This window comes from Perissodus microlepis, chromosome 15, assembly GCF_051167445.1.
Source record: "Perissodus microlepis isolate ML-2025 ecotype Zambia chromosome 15, ASM5116744v1, whole genome shotgun sequence".
In the NCBI taxonomy this organism is placed as follows: Eukaryota; Metazoa; Chordata; class Actinopteri; order Cichliformes; family Cichlidae; genus Perissodus; species Perissodus microlepis.
Window position 1 is genome coordinate 6948156 of NC_140475.1, and position 20024 is coordinate 6968179.

General features: G+C 41.5%; 1 protein-coding gene across 1 annotated transcript; it reads right to left on the reverse strand.

Moving 5' to 3' along the window:
• Positions 1 to 518: 518 nt before the first annotated feature.
• LOC146371538 (terminal nucleotidyltransferase 5A-like) lies at positions 519 to 7121 on the reverse strand. The gene is made up of 2 exons (XM_084953708.1): positions 5957 to 7121; positions 519 to 4973 (listed from the first exon to the last, which is right to left on the reverse strand). The coding sequence occupies exons 1-2, from the start codon at positions 6380 to 6382 to the stop codon at positions 4158 to 4160; spliced, it is 1242 nt and encodes a 413-aa protein (XP_084809834.1). The 5' UTR covers positions 6383 to 7121; the 3' UTR covers positions 519 to 4157.
• Between the last annotated feature and the right edge of the window lie 12903 nt (positions 7122 to 20024).

Consider the following 20024-nt stretch of genomic DNA (forward strand, 5'->3'; position numbering starts at 1 on the left):
AGGCTGAAGCTTGCGGGCATTAGAGTGATGCAGACCTGGAGCCAATCCACTCAGCAAGTTACCATGTGTCCCTGGAGACCTGGGCTCTGCTGGTAGTAAGGTTTGTAAATTCGTGATACCTGCTTGCCGTTTCAGATTCACTTAAAGCTAATTAGCTTGGCAAACAGTGTGATGACGTTCGTTGACGCTCATCTGTGACGTCTCACTGAGGGGAAATCCTTCACGTTCAGCTGTTACTTGCTGGCAACAAGAGTCGTGCACTTGTGTGGATGTGCGGGCACTTCAGAGCATTGACCTAATGAGGACTTTTCTCTTAATGTCAAAACCTGGACACCAAATCCAAATGCCAGAGCCGTTTACCTCGGCTAAACTAAAGTTCAAGGTGGTGAAACGTCTAATAATCATCATGCAAAGTGCTACTGCAGCTGGTAGTGTTTCTGATAAGAAAGAAAAATCTTAAAACATCTTATGTCCAGTGGGCTCCTTTTGCTTTTAATTAAGAAATTGCTGCACTTGAACACAATTGTCAGATGTTTATTTTCAGGTTCAAACAGGATTTCTGTTGAAAACACTGAAAAACAATGAAACAATCTCTTTACAGTAACAGAAATCCACATGGAACAGCTCAGAGCAGAACGTACAATGAACATGTGTAAATGTTAATCTCAACCACTGTATTCACCAAAGCAGGTCTCCATCAGCCAAAATTAATACACAGAAAAGCACCTTTAAATTCAGTGACACAACCTTGTCTGCTAATTCGTCTGAACACAAAGTGTACAAAAATAGAGATCGATAGAAAAATAGAAGATCTGACTTGTTTGAGAGAGAACATTCTGAGTGAAGCGCAGTGTTAAAAACTGGAAATGTACTCTGTCACTCCACAATTGTTACGAAAACTCTACTTTAAATCTCAGACGAAACGCTTTAATGCCTTTCAAATATCCGTGGATTTTCAGTTCTACTTATCTCATTATTTCCTCACTGAGACAAATTTCAGCAGCTGTTAACTGTGTTCTCCTCTGCTGGGCCCGAGCTCTGTTACGACACCCTTGCACACACAAACCAACTTCCACTCCTTTGACAAATTTAGAGCTTGTAGCTTGTAACACAATTGTTCTCTTTTTCTGTTACATGTGGTTTTATTTTAAAGCAGATACATTATGGCATAATGCATTCGAACTGCATACAAAATGTCTTTATGCATTTGATAAAATTTTTTTTAAAGTGTTTTAAATCTTTTACAATTTTCCAGTGTGGGTTAGGGTTAGAAAACTGATCGCCCATGTTTCAAAACTTTCTGTTAAACATGTGTTTGTTACTCAAAGGTACCTTGTAGAGTTTGTTTGATTTTAGGAGCTCTAATAGAGCAAAATCTTTGGTTGTATCGTGCATGTGTATGAGAACATGCATACATGTGATGTCATGCATGAGGTCCAGGGCTGGCCATCTGGCAGAATGGGCACTTTTCCTGTAAGCCAATATAAGCATTTGCATTTGGGTGGACGCACCGGTTTTTCAACAACACGTCAGGAAATATAGTCAGCTGGCCAAAATGGGTAGGAGTAAAAGGGAAGGCACTTGTGGAGAAAGCTGAAAGCCAAAACACAGATGCTAAGTTTGTCAAATTAAGGACCTGTGGGCCATAGTAGATGATTGTGGTGGCAGGTGCTGTGAGAAGAGGCCCAACAGCTGGACAGTAAACGAAATAAAAACTTGCAATAAGAAGAAGCTAATTTAATTCAGCGTTTTATATAGCACTAGTTGACTTGGCTTTACTTCAAGGCATTTTCATATTGCAAGAATGCACAAGAATCCCGCCGATCAGACAATCCTCTGCGAGCAATCACTTGGTGACAGTGGAAAAGAAGAACTCCCTTTTAACAGGAAGAGAACTCCAGAAGAGCTAGGATCAGTTAGAGGCAGCCATCTGCTGCAAGGAGGGGAAAAGGGGAATAAAGATGAGCACAGAGACACAACTAACAATGGGCTGGCTTCTTAGCACTACATTATAGCATGAGGCGATGATAGTCTGGATTCAGTGAACCAATCAACACGGACCCGTATTGATGAACTTGGTAGACAAGATAGCTTTTTTGGAGTATTGTTGATAACATTGCAGTTAAATTATTTTGGCAATCTTTGGTTAAATTAATTCGGCTAGTATTTTCACGAATGATGGTGTAGCTTCCTAGCTTGCCAGTCATCACACCAATGTTATAATGAAATCCATATAATTCGTAATTCTACGAAAGATGTTATGCCAACAGATAAGACTGCTGAAACAGTCATGTGGGACAGTGAATCTTTAATTTTCTCCCTGTTGAGCTAAAACCATCTTTAAATGTTGATAAGTTGTCTCAGTGGAAAGTTTTGGTTATTTTTTGTTAGCCAGCGTTTATCATTAACAGCGTTTTTAGGCAGTGAGCTTGCTGTTACTCTTCTTGGAGCTGACTTTTCCTTGGCTTTACAGTTTATTGTCTACTTTCTCCCTCTCTCCCTCCCACACACAGGATGTCATTTGGGATTTTTTTAGGATTCATTGCAGAAAGTCGTGCATTTTTGCAGAGCCCCCTTTGTGAAGTGTGCAGTTCCTCTCGCTTGCTCTTCATTCCCTTTTCCTCACTACAAACTTTTAGTGAGCATCACAGTTGATATACAGATTCAGGGGAACGCAAAGATGGGTAGAGAGTGACATGATTGTGGTGGGCCAGTTTAAGTGAAAGTGCTGGACCTGACCTATTTCTCACAGTTACGCCCTGATGAGATTGCTGCAGCTGATTTCATGCCATGAACTCACTTCAGCTTTTTAGACCTTAGGGAAATTGTGTAAACAAAGAAAGAAACTCCACAGGGTGCCTTTAAGTAAGCTTGAGTGGTGCATCTGAAAAATCTGTTCTTTTAATTTGCATTTCAGTTTGCATCTGGCAAAGTGTACAAAAACACATGAAAATGTGTTTTAATAAGACTGTATTTTGAAATGCACAATGGGCAAACATTTCTTTCTGTCACATTTCACCCTGCACAAGAAATAGGTTACTATACACTCCTTCACCTTAATTTGCAACCTATCTCTCATTTTAAAATAACCATGCATTATATTTTTATAAGTATTTTTTAGACACTCTCGCCACCCACCTCCTACAGATGATGAGATTATGTTGGTACTTCCTCTTTGGTAATCAGGATGTGTACTTATCCAGCAGCACTGCTGATAAGAGCATAATCTTGAACCAAACACTGTTAAAAACATCAGGTGGTCCGATACCTCCCTCAGTGTTAGAGACCTTAGTCAGCATTGGTAAATTTTCTGACCATCAGTACATTCATAATCATTTTGAAAATGTCATGAGACAATTCAATACTACTCTAAGATAAAGAATGACAAAAAACAACTCTTCCCTTTAGGCTTTATCTAGGCACTTAAAAATGTATTCCTGTACAGAAATAAAGCATGCATTGTTTTGTTGTTGGTTTTTTTTTTGTTGTTTGTTTTTTTGTTGTTTTTTTTGTTGTTGTTGTCAGAGTTCAGAAAGAAAAACTTGAGTAACAAAGCAGATCTTTGGGTTGTAAACAGTACTCACTTCCTTTTTTTGCAATTGTCTTTGAAAACAAAGTTCCAGTCACCCACAAACTCAGTGCAGACGGTAAATATGTGAATGAAAACATCTTCTGCGTCCTTTGCTGCTCTTTGCTCTTTGTGGCCATTTGTGATCTCATGTTTTGGTTTGCAATGTGAAGAAGATGTGCTTATTACACATGTCAAAACCCACAACACACCAGAACACTATCCTGTCCAGGCTATTTATGACTCAGAGCCTCAGCGACGGTTTGATCTACCAAACCCTCGAACTGGCAGGCCAGCCCCACTCACTGGCATCTCTCCCTGTGTGCTCACCTCCTGCTGTGGCATCCTAACCCGGGGGGAAAAACATTTCTTTCTCTTGCTGCTTTGGTCCTGATTCCTTGTCTTCATTTTCTTGCCTTTCCTTGATTCTCTTCTTCCTTGCCCAATCTTATCTCTTGCTTTCCTTTTGTCCTTTCCACAAACTTCCGTTCTCAAGGAGGAGATTTAAAAAAAAATAATCACTCCTCCCTTTTATGAGTGGGTGGGAATCCCAGCACTTACACAGTGGTGCATGGACATAAAAAAAGGTTTAGTTACAGGGCAACCAAGTGGCGTACATGGGGTGCTGCAAAGAAGCAAGGTACTGCTGAGGAGGAGAGGGTGGGCATGAGTAGACAGGCTGAACCTGTGCTACATAATAGTTGCTGAAGTTGCCATCAGAGACATACGGAGCCGGCTGGTAGAAGCAGGTGACATTGGCAGCATTGGGTATGGCATTCTGCTGGACCAGAACCTGAAGGGCCAGCGACGAGATGAGGCTGAGTGTCTGACGCCTCTCGTGGCCCATCAGGCACACAGTGCTCTCTTGCACCACATTGTACAGCGTGGCAAGGTAGTCATACTTCCTGTCCTCCAGGTCTACAAAGTGGTTCTGCAGATAGGACTCCAGCTTTCTCCTCTGCTCACTCACATCAGGAAAGTCTATGAAGAATCGCGAGCACATGTAGCGCTGCAGCAGTTTCATCTCAGCGTCAGAAGCTGCACGGAAACCCCGAACCAGCAGGTGGCAGTACTTCAGCAAGCCCCCGCCGCGTATCTCCTCGGGGCTCCTCGTGCAGATGAGGCGCTTGCGCAGGTGATCGAGGGCGGTGGGGAAGTCACCATAGACACTTTCCCCAAGGATGGTGGGGTGGAAAGTTGCAGCCATTGGGTGCTCCGAGCACTCGTAAAAGAGGAGGAGCGAGTCCAGGCGGATCTGGAAAGAGTCCACGCTGAACTCAAACTGCCGGCGAAGAGAGTCCACAAACTTGAGCTCCACGTTCTTGCCACGGTTGTTGGACAGTGAGATGAGACTCCAGCGATCTGAGTCGTTATACACCTTCACCATCTTCTGCACATAAGCCTCCTACAAACAGACAAACAGACACAAAGTAAAACATGAAAAGTTTCTACACAATAGGAATCATGATCTTCAAGTAAATGTCATATTTTGCAGGCTTTAACCAGCACACTGAAATCATCAGTGAAAACTTAAAGACACTATTGGAACAAAGAGAGTGGACAACAAGGGTTTTATACCCACTTTATATCCACACTAGAATTCTATATGCCGTCTACCTTTTTTATTTGTGTGTCATTAAGGGCTTACAAAAAGCACTGCATTATAAGATGAGTAACTAATTGTATATATCAGCTCAAAATCATTCAAAAACTCGAGGACCTCTTTCAAACCCTCTCACACAGTCTCACAATCTCTCAACCCCTCCTCCTCCCCCATGTCCTTTTCACAGCTGTGGTAAAGTGAAGTTCTTGCAAAAAAATTACCAAACACTTCTTCTTTCTCTGACCGTGACCTGCTCACCAGATGAACGACTGCATTCTGGGTCAGCAATGGAGATATAATGTGACAATGTGTTTTGACAATGTTTAAAACCAGACTTGGTTTGAGCAACAACTCCACATTAATGTGCACCAGATAAAAATCTCTGTCTGGCCTTTTACTCATCATGTTTTGCTGATCACATCTGTTGGTGGGCCATTAGTAGCCTGGGTAGTCCTTGGTATCCAGGTAACTGAGGGCCGACTGATTAATGTGGATCTGACTCCAATTGGATTAGACAGAATCCTCTTTGAACTGGAAACCAACCTTTTTACTATTTGTAGGCTTATATCTCTATGCTGCACTGACATATTCAGACTTATTAGAATTGGGTGCATTATTAAATCTAACATTTATGCAATGACTGAGAAATTTTAACTAATTCTGCTTCATGTATAATTCAGGAATTGAGTAATTTTGAAGCTCTGCATTATATGCGCCAGTGCTTCACAGTTCTCATAAGAATCATAATTTTCTCCGTTTGTGAGTCACATTTCTTCATACACTACCTTTAAGGTCACTGGTGTGATCTTTTCTTTATTCACCCCCTCGGGCAAGAAGTCTAGAAGTGAGTCCAGCACTATATCTTTCACTATCTGAAACTCCATCTCCCCTTTCAGCTCGGCGCAAAATATTAAGTCCAGATCTTTCCATCCCAGACCGCTGTCCTCATGCAGGACGTAGCTGGCTGCCGATCCGTTTAACCGCACCTCCCGAACATGTATCCGCTTCTCCTCCATGCGGCTTCGGACCACCTTGACGATATCTCGTGGCTTCACCTCCAGGGTCGGGAAGCTCCATCGCCCGTGAATGGGGATGGAGCCCGTGAGGATGGTGTCCAGCCGATGCACTTGTTCCCAGTTGAGCACGCTGAGGTTGATGCTCTCTCCGTGCGAGTAGCTGTCAGCCGCAGCGCACTCGGCGCTCTCGATCATGTTGACAGGAGGTAGAGGAGGATGTAAACGGCAAAACTTTCCACTAACTCCGTCTGGAGCTGCGGCATTAGCCGGAGGCAGCGTTCTGTGGAAATGACCCTTAGGAGCGGAACTCTGTTACACCAACAAGACCGTGAACGACAAAACGTCTTTACGCATGACGAAGAGAACAGGTCGGGCGGCGTTGCCCTACTTCTTACATAAAGTCTGCTTCTCCAGACAAATTCAGTTCATGATCTTGTCAAGCTTTCGCTGGCAGACTGCGCGCTCCGATCCGTCTCCGTGTCTAACCTCTGGACAGCGGGTGTCAGCTGTGTCGGTTCTTTCTTTCCGTTTCAGCTTTTCGCGACGTCCCAGTAGTGCTCTGACGCAGCTATCTCAACCGAAAAACCCACCGGAGAAGTTTTACTTCTGTCTTCTTTGACTCGCTTTTTGTTTTTTTTTTGTTACGCACAGCTTATTGCGTATCCATGCTAAGCAACTTTACGCTCCGTTTTTGTTTTTTGTTTTTTTTTACAATGCGCGTTTCCGATCCCCACCTACTTTTCAAAAGCGGTGAGCGACTGCAGTTTGTCTTTTACATTTTGGCCGTTTTGGAGCTCGCTGATACTGCGCGATGCACGGAGGTCCCACTCCACGGCTGCTGGAGAGGTTGTGAACAGATCGTTTCCAGTCCGAGAAGCGATGGGGCGGCTCGGTTTGATTGACAGCCCACACCAACTAACACCACCCCCTCCACTTCCCATGGTTAACTTCAGTGGCTTCAAGCTCGAATGCTGAGGCGTGTCTAAAGAAGAATAAAAACTTTTAAATTAAAGTTCTGGCCTTCAAAATCGGGGATTCGTATCCACAAACAGTCACTTTTACTCAAAATCCCATCATTCCGGAGATGCAGCCAGCCTACACTTGTCTTCCTGCAGAAGGGGGAACCCTGGTCTCACTGGTCCAGTATCAGCTCCCCCCCCCCCTGTTCAGTTTGACAGAAATCTATGCACGTTATCAAAATCGGGTACTTAGAATTCTTTCCAACCTTCCAAACATATAAATTTGTGTAAATTACACAAATATAAAACACTACAATTTTACTACTACGCGAGGTTTCACATGCACCCTCTCTAGAGATGTTTGTTTTTCTTCACTAGTTATGACGCAGCTCATCTTATCTCCAAAGTCACACATCGTGAAACCACATTTAATGCGCAAATTTAACAACAGTTTCTGTTTTATTTGTTCTCTTAACACCAACATGAATGTTTCATTTGAGCATATATGTGCGATGAAAGTTGTCGGTCATGTTCCTGACTGCGGTCCAGCTTGGATATGGGCCACCGTCTCTCGGGTTAGTTGTCATAAAGAATCTGTCAGTGCGGAGCTGGGCGCGCATATCTGCGTCACTGCAGACGAGCCCATAAACCAGCTTATCGCAGATTACCCTCTATGTGCAGTGTCACACACGTTAATACCGACACACAGGAAGATGCGCTGTTAGCAAGTGCACTTTCACACCTGAGGGTATTGTTATCCAAGAATTGTTTTTGTGCAAAAAGTTAAAACACCGAAAAGAAGGAGAAAAGTGATGATAACCGTGAGCCAAGTTCTGAGTAAGACTGAAGCAAAGATCCAATAACATCTGTCAGAAAAAGGGAGGGATGTAAATATGAAAACGCTACATTTTACAGAAAAAAAACATAAGATATTTGTATCTGTTTAATATCTATTTGTTATTTTAAAGTCCGACATATGACTTGAGTGAATAATCCACGTCAGTTTGCAATCTGATAGGCAGCATTGAGATCAAGTTTACTTTAACTATTCGCCTCAGTATCATTGTCACTGGTTGATGCAGTGAAGCATATGGCAGCTGCTTTCACTTCTTTGTATTCTTGATGCATTAACAGCAGCTACTTAACATTTAAGTAATACGGGAAGAATCACATTTATGTGCAAATGCAAAACTTTTAGCATTAGTGCTGCTGCTGCATTACAGGAAATACTGTGCCATTATTTCCACACTGCAAATACAGTACGTAGCTCTGTAGGTTAAGACACAACAACAGCAGGTCAGTCACACTCGGCACTTTCCCCATTCACCATTTAGCTCAGTTTAAGCCTTACTGCTTACTGTGAAGCAACTACTTACCTGACCTTTGACCTGCCAAGTGGATGACACCGGATTGGTTTCCGATGTCTAACGACTATCCAGGATTTCAGACAGACCGCATGCCTGGCTGCTAAACTTATCTCCATATATGGAAACAAATTTGTGCACACAAGAGTATCTTGAGGTGTGCACTAAATTGTAACCTATCTGTTTATGTGTGAATTATTATTGCACAGTGCCCTCTTTCTATTCAGGAACTTGAAAGTAAATGAATCAGAGAGTTTTTTTTATTAAAAAATTCAGATGCAGACACATGAAGAAATCTCGGCACCCAGCATTCTGATCACACTTAAAATATCTTTCCATATCTTCTGCATATTCTTTTGAAATGTTTCCATGTTTTCCTATTAACCCACTATGTCTTCAGTCCCTCTATCCTTTCCTGCTCTTTGCTCATCCTCTTTCCCTTTCCTGTTTTTACCATTACTACACGTGGAAGTTCATTAAGAGATTACAGTAAAGTAGTTTGGTGAATGTCCATCCGCTCACTTCTTCCCACTCTTAACACCTTCTATTATTTTCATATATAGCATGCTGGATCATTTTAGTATCTCAAAGATTTTCCATTAAAAAAAGAAAGAAAAAAATTTCCACATTTAACCCACGTGTATTAGCAGCGTGCAAGCCTGCTGATCACCTCCAGATGTAAGACTTTGAGACATTGTCCTGGTGAAGGTCACATTGACAGGAAAATTAGCCTGGCACAATTATGATGACAGTTCTGTGAGTAGCTGCAGACATAGCAGCAGGGTGTAGTAAAATAAGTAAAATAAGCGTATTAATGTTGATAAAAGACCTCCAACCATCCGGGATATTTGCTGTTTTGGTTTTCTGGGTGTTGGAGAATCTCCTAAAATACCACAGGCTGCATGAAACTACTAGGCTGAATAATGGATTGGATTTATATAGCGCTTTTCAAGGCACCCAAAGCGCTTTACAATGCCACTATTCATTCACTCTCGCATTCACACACTGGTGGAGGCAAGCTACGGTTGTAGCCACAGCTGCCCTGGGGCAGACTGACAGAAGCGAGGCTGCCATATCGCGCCATCGGCCCCTCTGGCCAACACCATTAGGCGGTAGGGTAAAGTGTCTTGCCCAAGGACACAACGACCAGGACAGAGAACCCGGGGATCGAACCGGCGACCTTCCGGTTAGAGATACGCTTCCCAACCCAATGAAATGAAAGTATTCAAACCTATATGCATTTATATTGCACTGTGTGAAAATGGCAAAAGTAACCAAAATACATTTGCAAGATTCAACACCGTCCCCAGGCAGCCAGGAATAAAAACTTTAGGCTAACAAGATAATAAGGTAACAGGATAACAGGCATAAAGTCTACTGTCTACACGGGCAGCTAAGTCAAGTGTAGGGATATGTACGGCTATCTAAATGGTCTCTGTGGTGAGCAAATGGAGCTACAGGAAGCCTGCAGGGCAACAGCATTTATCAAATAAACTAATTACGCAATTACAAGCTAAACTTTGTCACACAGTACTTAACTGACCGTTTAACACTACTGAACATTGTTTATGCTTCTATTCATTGAATGGGAGTTAGGGGGAAGAGTTTGTGATGTGCGACAAGAGTGTTTGCATTTGTTCTTGAATTGTTATTTGTGTCACCATCAGTTCTGGTGACTTCAGTGTGTTTTTTCTTTCTTTTCTTTCTGGTACATTTGCACAAAGAACTAAATAGTTCCCCAAAGAGATTAAATAATACAAGTTTTTATGGTGAGGATTATTTCCTGGAGTATTTATTTATTCTTTTGCCAGGATCAACACTACATTAAAACCTCAGTGTTGGCGCTGCTTATTGGGAAGTGCTTTAGGGTCATTTGTAATTACATCAAACTCGTTTTAGCTCATGGGCCACATGCAGCCCAGTTGGATCCCAAATGTTTCAGACCAGTAAAACAATTGCATAATATATGTGTTAAGCAGTATGATCTAAAATTATTTACCAGAGATAAGGCTTTTTTAAAAAGCTGAAGTCAAAAGTAAGACACCTGCATCCCACACTTTAAACAATTTACCAGATATCAAAGGCATGAAACCTCACAGACAAGTCATATTTGTTGTCTTTATAATTCAAACGACCTGTCAAGAGATAGAAATACATTTAAATTGCCAGGCACGTTAACAGTAGAAAAGCATTTTATTTAAAAACCAAAGTATTTAATAACAGCAATTTAATTTAAGTCGTTCATCCGAAAAGAACCACTTAAATTAAATGGGTCACTGAAAACTAAAATATATAAAAAAGCTTCCTTTGCCTTCCTAAACCGCAAAAGAATCTTGTGTCTCAGTGTTTTATTCAATTTTCTATGACATTTTTTGTCTGTTATGTCACATCAGGGCCTACTGAAATATTTTGCATGAGTTCCTGTTGTTTTGCCCACAATAACTGTTACAATTTTTAACAAACACTTGACTTTAGCGCTGGCGGTGATGCAATCATGCAATTGCAGGCCACCCTGTTTCTGCTACTTAGCATGCAACGCTCAGTCTTTAGCCCGTTGCCCGATCACATACATATAGCACCGTAGATGTATAGTGGGTATCTGCTAATGTCGACAAAGACAAACCTCAGCAGTATTTCCAATCAGTTTTAACCTTGACCTTCTGAAGTGACCTCTGTTGGCCTCAATCAACCCTAAAAGAATATGCTCAGTAGTGTAAGCCCCCTGCTAAACTCTTCCACAGCCACTAATGAGATTCATTGCACTGCTGGAGTGTAAGTCATGCAGCGCAGCACTCAGAGAAGGTCCTCCACATGGTACTGTGCTAACAACAAGTTTAAGAATTTGTTGAAAAGAAGCCCCACCAGTAAAACCACAATGAACCTTTTCCCTCCTTTTATGCATTTCATACGATTATAGATTAAGAGATTTCATGATTAAAAGTTTCCATTTTTGAATTTAACTTATAGACGATGTGTTCTCTTATCAGTAAAAAAAGACACACACTAAAAAGCCGACCACAATTGACTGTGTCACAGTGTCACAGATGTGCATTGCTCAAGAAAGAAAAAGATGTAAAATGGTGTTTAAAATAGTTCAAAGTTGTTCAATTACCATAAATATATTTTTACATATATGATTAATTGACCACATTAGACTTTTTTTGTACAAGGCTCCTGCTTTGCTTTTGGAAAAATGAAATGAATAATGGCTGTGAGCTGAACTCAGGTGAATGTTTTAATGCAGCCCCCCAAAAATCACAGAATAGCCCACCACCCCACAGTTTTTCAGACTGCTTTCTTGACTTGTCATAACAAGGGCCAAAAGACTGCTCTGATAAAATAAACAGGAAGTGAGTCGCCCAATCTGTGACTCAGCTTCCTGTATGATACCGTGGTTGGAGATGTTAATACCACAGCAAATTTCTCTGATGGTTTCTGTGATGTGTAAACAGTTGTACCGCTTACACACATAAAAAACATAAAATTATGTGCATTAGAAGCTAAAGACTAAAATTAATTGGAAGTAGTGACAACATGCAAACATGTTGCAGTTTACACCTCAAGAGGCCAGCCTTCCTAAAACAACTTTCACGGGTAGTCTAAAAAAACACAAAACAAAACTTGCTTTATTAGTTCCAGTTAATGATCATCAGTTCAACTTTAGTTAGAAACCACCCTAAACCGGTGGTTTCCACAGTGCACAGTGCAGTAGTACACTAAAGTGAACTAATGATTTTTATCGTATACACTTTATTCAGCCTCTAAATGTGTTGAATATTCCCAGGTTAATGTGTTTAATCATAGGGCCACACAGTAAATTCTACTGTCAGGAATTATAGAAGCTATATAGAAAGAAATGCGAGACATAAAGGTAGATTAATTACATGGCCTCACATGCAAATGGAAAATTATAAGAGAACATTACGTTGTATTAAAATGCCACAAGCCAAAAAGTTTGGAAACAGAAATGTACCTGATGTTTTTTTCTTTAAATCTACTTTTTATTGTGACTGATCATTCTCACACTGAAGTGTCAGCAGCAACCAAACTGGACACAAAGTGGACTAATCAGAAGCAGTACACATATAGGAAACTCACTCTTTGTCTGATAAATTTGCTTTGATCTCCTTCTCACATTGTTCTTCTACTTTCATGAGGAAACTGGAAAACCCCTGACAAGTCCCAGCAAAGGTCATGCTTACGCAGCATGAAGGTACCACAGCGCCATCTGCTGGATCACCACAAACAGCCCGTGCTGAGCTGATCTGAGACTCAATGAGCAACTCTATTCACCCCCCCGTAGGTGGCGCTCTTTTCTACAAGTTAAAGTTCAGCGTATCTGTGTCAGTTTCTCAGTTTCCCACATAGCCACATACACAGAGACACACTGCACAGCTGTGCTCGGTAAACAGTGTCATTCAAGAGTCAAGTTAGGTCATTTGATCCCTTAATGCGGTGTATGATGATTCCGTTATTAAAAGCTGATTGAGTGAAATGCACTAATTAAATGCACGCAGCTATGACACAATCAAGCGCATTAGTCATCCATCTTTTGAAGCATGTCTCTTCTTCTCTCTGTTCATCATTTGCATCATATGTAACAAAAAAAATAATTTCCCCCAGGGATCAATAAAGTATTCTGATTCTGATTCTGATGTGCAGAGTGACTTGTTCTGTTTAAGATAGTGCTGATGCTGGAGATACTGTGGGTATCTGCCGTGGGAAATCTGCGTGAGCACCGCTGGTGTTGCATTTGATTCTAATATTGTTCCTAACCAATTAAACTTTGATACACCAGACCTGTGTCAGCGTTATTTGGTAGCTTTGTCTGCTGTTTCTCTGTGGGTCGGATGACTCAGACGACTAGTTGCACGTGCAGCAGAGGCGAATGCTTGGGATCAACCCCGTTTTGGCTCCGCAGCGTGATTCACGGGGACAAACTGTGCAAAAGTGGGAGGAAAGAAATTCCCTTGAGATATCTGTGAGGGCACATTTCCCAGATGATAATTAAGGCTTTTGATCAGCAGCATCTTTAAGTCAGGATTTCTTGCGTGTGCATGTGAAAATTGAGTGAAAAATGATATTTCCATTGAGCTTCACTTTGAAGCATCTGTAACCGGTTAGCTGCCACTACGAGTGAAAACCCCTTTTTCTCCAGTATCAGTGACAGGGAATGTTGAAATCTCATACAGAGGGGAAATCGAAAAAAAGAAAGAGGACAACAAACGCACATGTGCAGTCACACCCTGCTGCTGATAGCAGTCAGTCTGCTTTATAGGCTCAACATTGACGATGTAAAGTCAAAGTTAGGTTGAGGCTTATTGGTTGGGGGCTCCAGAGGAACAAAGAGGTTCTTAGTGGGAAGATCTCAGTGCAGCTGCAGGTGATGTGGCAGTAATTTTGTGCCTCGGTCAGTCATTTGGCATTTTGCTCTGTCATGAAAGGTTTAGGGTGGAGATCCACTCCTCTGCTCTTCTGAGTACGTCTTGACTGAGCAGTGATTTATTTAGGGTGAGGTGTACTTTTCTCACACCCACGGAGCAGAGCAGTGGTGGGAGATGGGAGGTAGCAGGTCAGTAAATGGAAGATAAAAAGAGAAAAATGCATTCTGGTGTGTAATTGAGGTCTTGGATGAAGACATACATGAGTGAAATACAGAGCAGGAGATGGGAAGAAAGCGTGCAGTTGGATGTCTCGGAAGGGTGTGGAAGAGGAGGTTGGAAAGCATAAACAAAACATTATGAGCAGAGGTGGATAAATGATAAAGAGAACCGGAGCCCCTGCAGACCACATGACTGCCTCACATTCAGCATCCAGCCTGATGTCACACAACACAGCTCTTTTCATTTACCTTACATGGGAGTGCTTTCCATCCTTACTAATACTGGGCTGTTTCTCATGTCTCTGCTTTGAGCTTTTCTCTACCTTTTTCCTCTTCCTTGTGAGCCAAGTTTTATCTTTTGCCTACTCCCCCTTCCTTTCTTTGTGTCCTTCAGAGAGGTATTTATTGTATCAGAAAAATTCTGATTAAAAGAACATCCAAAACACCCGAGAGACCTCATCCAGGTTTAACAAGCCATATAACACACATGTGGCATGATGCCTCAGTTTGTTCCTCACAGGTGTTAGCACAAGATTTTATTAAGAAACGAAGTGTTTTTCACAGGAAGTAAAACTGATACATATGTTTCAGAATCCTTTAATGCCCTCTTTTATTCATTTGAAACTGTAAATAACTCCATTTTTTTAATGTAAATATCTTATAAGCAAATCACATGGCAGCAACCCAGTGCATTTAGATGTGTATGCATTATGGCTGAAGTCCAAATCGAGCATTAGAAAAAGAGAGAAAATATCCAGTGACATTTAAAAACAGACAGAGAAGAGGCCTGTCTAATGTGCAGAGGCAAATTGTTCCACATTTTAGAAACTTCAACACACAGGCGGTCCCCTCTGAGGTTATGCTTAGTTTTAGGTATGTGCAGGAGTAGCTGATCAGATGACCTGAGAGAAGAGGAGGGTGCATAAGGCTGACCATGGCTTTATGACTACAGGGCACCCACCGTCTGATGGCTGCTTCCAGCAGGGTATCACTCCATGTCACAAGTTCACATCATGCCAAACTGGTTTCTTGAACACAACAGTGAGTTAACTCTACCCAAATTTCCCCCCCAATCACAAGATCTCAGCTAAATTAACTGCCTTTGAGAACAGGAGATTCATATCGTGGATGTGCAGCTGACAAATCTGCATCAACTGTGTGCTATCATGCCAATATGGATAAAAATATCTGAGAAATGTCTCCTTGCTGAATCTATGACATTAAGAATTAAGGCAATAATAATAGTAATAATAAGCAACTGGTGAGCGGAGGTATATAAGTTCTTTTAAGGAAAACAATATCTTGATGGTAATGAGGTCAAAGTGATTACCAAAGTATTGATCACAGGGCCAGATGGAGGTTTTTGCAGTTTCTCTTAATCAGTCTATTTGATAAAGTGAGCAACAACTCTTTGGCTCTTGTCTTTGGATTCAGAAACATTGCTGAAAACCGTCCCACCACCATCCAGTGTTGTTTTCAGAAAATCTGACACTAAATGTAACAGTGAAAAAGGATGTCTGTGGTTCATGTCCCAAATTCAAAGCAGCTGTGTGTTTATGTGACGGCATGTTTGTAATCTTTAATACACTGAAAAAATGGCCAGAATTCAACATTTCAGTGATCAATCGCATTTCACAATCAACTCTTTCAACTATTTCTTTCTTTGCTCTTGAAAAATGTGCATTCCTGGACTCAGATAACAAAAAGTATTCTTTGCTTTTGCCTCAATAATTGTTACAGTCTGTTTGTAATCAGAGCCTTTCCTGTTTAGGGCAGAGAGGAATAATTCAGGAAGCCGTCTTGGAGATGGAAGAGGGCAGGTGGAACTCTCTGGATATCAGACAAGAGACTGGGAGTGAAAATGTTGCACTGGAGACTGGCTGAGAAGGCTGAGATTGTTTGGGGGCTGGACTGGTGGTCAGCAACAGAAACAACCATCTTCTGAGAGCTTGATGTCTGGCCACAGACGAAGAAACTTATCAGGAGGCTGAAGGGGCAAACAGTGAGAAAGTAGGAGACGGGATCCATGTGGAGGCTTGGTAAAAGTTGGCCAACCTGAAAGGCAAGAAGATGGCCAGGAGCAGCCTACTTTGGATGCAGGTGCTTGGGGAACAGGCTCAAGCAACACGGGACCCCCTGATCAAGGCAACATGTGACTTTCTGTCTTATATTATGGCTGCTAGGGACAGACCTTGACCGACTCTGGCTGCTTAGGACTGCTTGAAACCTTCCAAATCAGTGTCAGGCTGTGGCAGCAGGGAAGTCACTGAAGGCTCTAGACACCCAGGCAGGGACTGTGGAGAACCCACTCCCCTTTTAGGGTCCATACACTTGGGATTCTTGGGCTGGGACAGTGCAGAATGCACTGAAGGCTTTGGACATTCAAGTTAGGACTGTGCAGGAGCCACTCTCACTGAAGGGTTTAGGTACAGGGCCTCTTGAGCCTCGGATATTGCAAGGTACACGCAGGACCCTCTGACACAGGAAATATGGGACCTTCTGGCTCAGGTTCCATCTGAGGTTGCACAGAACCCACCAAAGGCTCTGGACACTCACATTGTTGCTGTACAGGACCCACTCCCATTGGAGGGTCTCTACACTTGGAATCCTCGGGGTGTGGCTTACTGAAGGCTCTGAATACTCAGACTCATTGGGCTGGGGCTGCACATGGCACACAGGCTCAGCTGGCTGAGGCCACACGGATCCATGTGCATTTTTGGACAGCAATCTAAGAATTTTCAGCCATGCTAGAAGTAAAACAAGGATATTCTTTTACCAACAGGATAGCCTAAAGAGAACGGAGGTCAAAAAGAAAACCAAAGTGTTGACCGCAAATAGAAGTTTTGTGCAATTTGTCTTAATCTATCAATTAATAAACTGAGCAACAACCTTCACATTACTATCCAGTATTGACAAACCGCCAGTGCCATTAATAAAGTTGTTGTTTTCTGAAAATCGGACACTAAACAGTGATAAAAGATGTCAGTGGTTCATGTCTTAATCTTAAAGCAGCTGCATGTTCATTTGATAGCATCATTGTTATTTCTAACGCAGTCAAAACATTTCCAAACTTTAACATTTCACCAATCATTTGCACTTCATGATCAAGTCTTTCAGCTATTTCTTTCTTTGCTGTTGAGAACGTGCATTCCTGCACTCAGATAACAAGTACTCTTTGCTGTTCCGTCAATAATTGTTGCAGTGTGTTTATAATCAGAACCTTCCCTGTTTAGAGCAGAGTGATAAGAAATGTGTCTTTAATCAAGAGTAATCAGCTGATGATGAGTTGGACCCATACCTTCACCAGCAGCTGATATAACACCAATCCACTTCTATTTTAAGGATCCTGTGCTGAGAATTAGATAATTAGCTCATCCCAGCTTTGTCCAGATACAAAATTATTAAAGTGACATAAGTGCATTCACTTAAGGAAAGACAGGTCACTCTGAAATACACCAGCATTTCACAATTAAATCACTCAAACTTTCCTGCCAGCTGGCTGCTGCTGTTTTTGTGAAACTCGATCATGGGAATGTGTCAAAGGCTAGTAGATAAAAAGTTAGATTAGAATCAGCAGCTGCACATTATTTCACTTTAATATTGTTCTTACTAAAAAGCTTGCGATATCTACAGTTTAAGTATGGATGTCAATGAATGCAGAAATGCGCATTATTATTCATTGGCTTGATTTTTTTCCCACCTACAGCAATGAATTCACTCTCGTTTCTCTGTCCAGTTTATTAAAAATAATACAGTTTTCAGTCCACACGAAAGAAAGCAGTTAAACTCTGCATTTTAATAGCAGGAATTATTATTATTATGTTTTGTGTGTGTTTTGGCTGTTGAAAGTTTAGGATTGGAACCAGAAGACATAATATGAAATATAAAAAGTGTGATGTTTTGCTTCCAAAAAGCAAAAAAACCAACAACCAAAATCCCCCCAAACAAAACAAAAAAGCACAAAAATGTAAATTCAATTCAAATCTAAAAGGTAAGAACACACACAAAGGTCACATATTACTTACATATAGTTACACAAGTACGATATCTTCCTGTGGTCTCCTCGGGCTGCAGGGGTTTGGAGGTGAGAGTATTACTAAGAGAATCATACACTGAAGCAACTGAACACAGGGCATACAGAGGTCATGTAAGGACAGAGAAATTGCAAATAAAAATCAAGTGATGAGTGAAAATCTCTGGGTTTAGAGCCAGTTGTTTGTGTGTTGGCTACTTGGATACAATAACTATATTTTCCATACAGATGGATCCAGACAGACACAAAAATGATAAAGGCCGAAGAGATAAACATACAGCTGGGAGGTGGATGATTTAACTGTGTGTCATTATCTATTTGGTGTGAAGTCTCGGCTTCGCCAAGCTGTCTCCCACTGTCTCACATGGCTGAGTGAAGTTTTCTGCCTCAACCAGTGAATCTGTCTTTTTTGTTTTGTTTTGTTTTGCTTTTGTTAAAGAAGTGGAAAGCTCTGAAAGCTTATAGCATTGTCTGACAGCAATGCTAAGCCCCAGGACTGGGGGAAATGCCAGACACACTGAGTTAAAGTCAGATTGATAGAATCTAGCCCCATTAAAAGCAAACCTACCAGCAGTCAACCTCCTGTCTCAGTTCAATCACCACCATGGATTCCACACACACTGGCTGCATGCTGGTAAACACAACTCATAGTCACCAATAGGTTTGCCAATTCCTCCCCGAGTTTAAAGGAGTGCCTTGTTAATAGAGTTATAAAAGAGACATGTGGCATGGTTTAAACCTTTAAATGAACTGCACTGTTTCCACAGACGTTCAGATTAGTTAGTCTCTCTTTTTTGTTGCAGCTGAAACAGAAGCAACATGGAAAGGTCATTCGCTCCACTTCCTGGTCCTAAAGCTCCATCAGTCAGAGGGTGTTGTCTGCAGTGCGATTACAGTGGAGAATAATTGTCCTCACTTTACACTGATAGCATAAATGATATGAGGTAGCATTACTTTTCAAGGTGCTAAATCTTCATTATCTTACTTACAACCTGTTATTTAGCACCACGCCCTGAAGGCAAATGCAGTTTAACAAAGCGTGCCTTCTGCACAGTAAAAATCAAAGAGCAATACCGGTCTATAGAATTAAGTAAACTTTAACCACCATTTTTCCAAATCGACATTTTGTTTCTTATGGAATACAATTATTGCATCTGCTATCAATATAATACACTGATTCTTTTTTCCAAGATGTCAGGAGTTGCAATTAGTGACAAAGGCTTAATTAATCAGCTTTTTCAGCTGTTAGGAAACACTTGCAGAGTCATTATTTCCACAGAATAGAGAGAGAGAGAGAGAGATATGTGTCCAAAAGCATGCAAACACTGAATATTACACCCACATGTGAGTTTTAAAGCAGTCGTTCGATCAAAAATGAGCAAGAAAATCAGTGAGGTTGCCTGCTGAATTTAGGTGAGAGGGCCTGGCTCAAACAGAGCGTTCCAATCTATCCCAGTGGTGCTCTGCAGGACCGAAGGTCAGTCTGCACACCAGGCTCAGAAACTAACTTCTTCATGGACATCGGTTTGTGTAGATTGGCCTTTAGCAAGTGCGCATTAAGATTAACAAATTACAAAGTTACAAAGTACAAACCATAAGGAAGTGCCTCCAGGAAAAAGAAAATCCATAAAAGCATCTGGACAGGTGTTTCTGTTTGGCTGTATTGTGTCCATGTAAATGGTTCAATGTGTTGGCACTGGAGGTTTTCTGCTACGTAAACAGCGTTTTTGGGAAAGTGATCTTATGATTAAATGATTTTCACCAGTTTTTCTTTTGTGAGTTTTTGAGACTTCAATTTCAATTTCATCAGCAGCAGAAATAAATTGCAAAATGCATTTTTAAGCAATTTGTCACGGTCTGGCTGGCAGACCGTGGGGAA

Coding starts and splice junctions, on each gene's coding strand:
- LOC146371538 (XM_084953708.1), bottom strand. CDS start 6,382: ATGATCGAGAGCGCCGAGTGCGCTGCGGCTGACAGCTACTCGCACGGA. Junction 4,974..5,956: donor TCACACCAGTGACCTTAAAG/GTAGTGTATGAA, acceptor GTCTGTTTGTAG/GAGGCTTATGTGCAGAAGAT.